At 64.3% G+C, this 3,165-nt stretch overlaps 1 protein-coding gene across 1 annotated transcript; it reads right to left on the bottom strand.

Moving 5' to 3' along the window:
• Nucleotides 1-390: 390 nt before the first annotated feature.
• Adra2c (adrenoceptor alpha 2C) lies at nucleotides 391-2,358 on the bottom strand. The gene has a single exon (XM_005068857.4). It carries the CDS (start codon nucleotides 2,254-2,256, stop codon nucleotides 880-882), a length of 1,377 nt encoding a protein of 458 aa, XP_005068914.1. The 5' UTR covers nucleotides 2,257-2,358; the 3' UTR covers nucleotides 391-879.
• Between the last annotated feature and the right edge of the window lie 807 nt (nucleotides 2,359-3,165).

The following is a 3,165-nucleotide window of genomic DNA, read 5'->3' as shown; positions in this document are numbered from 1 at the left end:
CGGGTCTCACACCACCTTGCCTATTTAGAGAGGCAACCCAAAGACTATACTGGATGCCAGAAGTACACGGAGCTCTAAGTGCAATACTTGGGCAGAGCTTGGATGGAATGTGGGGACGACACTCCCCAGAATCTAAACTTGGAACAGCTTGAGGCCCCCATTCCTTTGCCTCTTAGCCACTTAGAGAAAAGAATTCTGAGTATACACTTTGCATACTCCCCAAACATTTAACTATTTAAGGAGGCCCTTCCTTCCTCGTGAAAGAGAGGCAGTTAGAACTCTATCTCTCAGAGCACACTGTACCCTAGTGAGTGCCTGAGTGGGACACTCAGGGGACAGTCTGGAGAGTTCCCTCTCCTAGCTTAAGGACTGATCCGATGCACCTGACACTTAGATTACAAAGGTTTATTTAGAAAATGGTTTTGTTGTTTTGGCTGTCATTGTTTTGGCAAACAAATACTCTCAGTAATCAGAGATTGTTTGCGCCCTCTCTCCTCCCCCAGACAGACGCTTTTCAGGTCATAGGAAGTCCTTGCTCACAGGCAACACTGAAAGTTGGGGGGGGGATCCTTCTTGCTGCAGTTGTCTGCTGTCTAAAATCCTAACTTCACAGCCACACTCAGCAGAAGCTCTCTCAGGAACTGGATCCACAACCTAGCCACAGCCACTCGCTGAGATGGGAAGGCAAAGGGGTCTCCCTGTCTCCTCCCCACTCCCGGAGGCCCAGTTGTCTCTCGCCCAGATCCTGCTGGTCACATTCCACACTGTGCCCTGAATTCCAGGCCACTCCTGAAACTATGGAGAGGTCACCCCTGATTGATCCCTCTGCCTGCCTAAGATCGGAGATGTCCATAAGATCAATGCCAGGCAGCCTGAGGGTCACTGCCGGAAGCCCCTTCTCCTTCTTCGAAAGAGGATGTGCTTGAAAGAGCGCCTGAAGTCCTGATTGAAGACGGTGTAGATGACCGGGTTGAGCGAACTGTTGCAGTAGCCGATCCAGAAGAAAAACTTAAAGAGCGGTTCAGGCAATTGGCAGGCCTCGCGGCAGATGCCATACAGGCTGTAGCTGAAGAAGAAGGGGAACCAGCACAGTACGAACACACCCATGACCACCGCCAAAACGAACGTGAAGCGCTTCTCGCGCGCCTGGGCCACCTTGCGGCGGCACACGCTGCTGCGCGCCCGGCGCCGGCGAGACAGGAAGAACTCGACGGAGCGCGAGCTTGCCCGCGACAGGCGCCCACCGGGACCTGGAGACCGAGAAGCGGCCCGAGAGGCCTGCTCGGTCGCCAGCACCGGTCCCGGTCCGTCTGCACTGCCTATGTCCCCCTCGGCGCCCTCTCTCCGCCGTCCTCCTCTGCGCAGCGCGCCCCGGCGCCTCCGTCTCTCCGCCGCGCTGCTCTCATCCGGTTCCACATCGGTGCGCGGGGGCGCGCAATGCCCGTTCTCCCCCGCCGCCTTGCCCAACCCATTCTCTGTGGTCGGGGACGCGCCGTCGGGGCCGGTGGGGGTACGTTTCTCGCTGAGCGTACGCGTGCGCAGCTTGGCCACGCGGTAGATGCGTGCATAGACCAGGCCCATGATGAGGCAGGGCGCGAAGAAGGAGCCTATGCAGGAGGACAAGATGTACCAGGTCTCATCGTTGAGGCCGCACTGCGGGTAGGCGGCGCCGTCGGACCGGCGGTAGAACGAGACGAGAGGCGGGAAGGAGATGACAGCCGAAATGAGCCACACGGCCACAATAGTGGCCTTGACACGGCGCGGCGTGCGCTTCAGGTTGTACTCTACCGCCTGCGTCACCGACCAGTAGCGGTCCAGGCTTATGGCACACAAGTGAACGATGGACGAGGTGCAGAAGAGCACGTCCAGTGCCAGATACACACCACACCACACTTGCCCGAAGTACCAGTAGGCCATGAGCTCATTGGCCAGAGAAAAGGGCATGACCAGTGTGGCCACCAGGATGTCAGCCGAGGCCAGAGACACCAGGAAGAGGTTCTGCGGGGCACGCAGCGCTCGGCTGGTCAGCACAGCGATCACCACGAGCACGTTGCCCACCACGGTGAAAACAATGAGGAAACCCACCAAAGCTGCCAGCCCCGCCACAGCACCTGCGGAGTACTGGCCCGGCGGCGGCCCCCAGTCAGTTCCCGAAGCGTTAGCACCCCAGCCGCTACCCCATTCGCCCGCGTCGCTCCCGTTGGGGCCCTCAGTCGCCGCCACCGCGAGCGCCGCGGCCAGCGCCGGGGACGCCATGGTCCTCCTGCAAGCTACGCGGTCCTGCCAGGAGCCGGGGCGCAGCCGCGGCAGCTCGGGCGCCCCCCAGCCAGGGTCGGCGTCCGCATCGCCGCCTGCTCCTCCGGCGTGCCTGCTGGGGGCCGCGAAGCCCCGCAGCCGGCCCTCAGCCGTGGTGGCCCGGCGGGCGGGCGGCGCGCCGAAGAGCGTGGCTGCCGGGCTCCCCGCAGCTGCCGCGCGCGTAAGTGCAGAGCTGGAGGTGCCCAGAGAGCGCGGCGACGCGGCGGCGGGGGGAAGGGGGATAGGTCCCGGGTCCTCACGCGGCCCCGCCCTCGGCCTGGGTTCAGTTGGAGCGCCCGGGCAGCCAGCCCACGGAGATGCGGTGTCCAAGCAGGCGCACGCTAGCGGCTTCACGGTCTGGGTACCCGACTGGGCTGCAGGCTGCAGGCGGTAGCACGGACAATCTGCTTCCCATCCTCCTGGCAGGGTCTAGGCGAGCCAGGGTGCGGGCTGCCTCTCTTCCGGGCCCCCGCGCCCAACCTCCGACTGCAACTTTACTTTGCCGGGCTAGGCGCCTACACCCTCTGTCCTCCTGCTGTTCCGAGTGCGGGCGCCCCCCGTGGTCCGCGTTCGGTTGTGCGGGCGTCGCCTCGCCCTCCCCGCTCGCCGGTGCAGCGTCTCCGCCGCCGCCGCGGTGCGCTTGGCGCAAGTGCCGCCGCCGGGGCTCGGCTTCCAACTTGAGTCCAGTTGCGCAGCAGGGAGGGAGCAACGGGGCGGGGCGGGGCGCCCCGCAGGCCCGCCGCCGGCCCGGGGGGGAGCGGGCCCGGAGCCGGAGCCCGCGGCCGCCTGGGCGAACCTGCCGGCGGCGCCGGGGAGGAGCCCGAGGCGGCGGCGCAAGACGCGCACTCCGCGAGGGCGCCCCCTCCAGGA

Source organism: Mesocricetus auratus, unplaced genomic scaffold, assembly GCF_017639785.1.
Source record: "Mesocricetus auratus isolate SY011 unplaced genomic scaffold, BCM_Maur_2.0 Super-Scaffold_100006, whole genome shotgun sequence".
NCBI lineage: Eukaryota > Metazoa > Chordata > Mammalia > Rodentia > Cricetidae > Mesocricetus > Mesocricetus auratus.
Note: the sequence above shows the minus strand (reverse complement) of the source record. Positions and strands in the feature narration are given on the sequence as shown.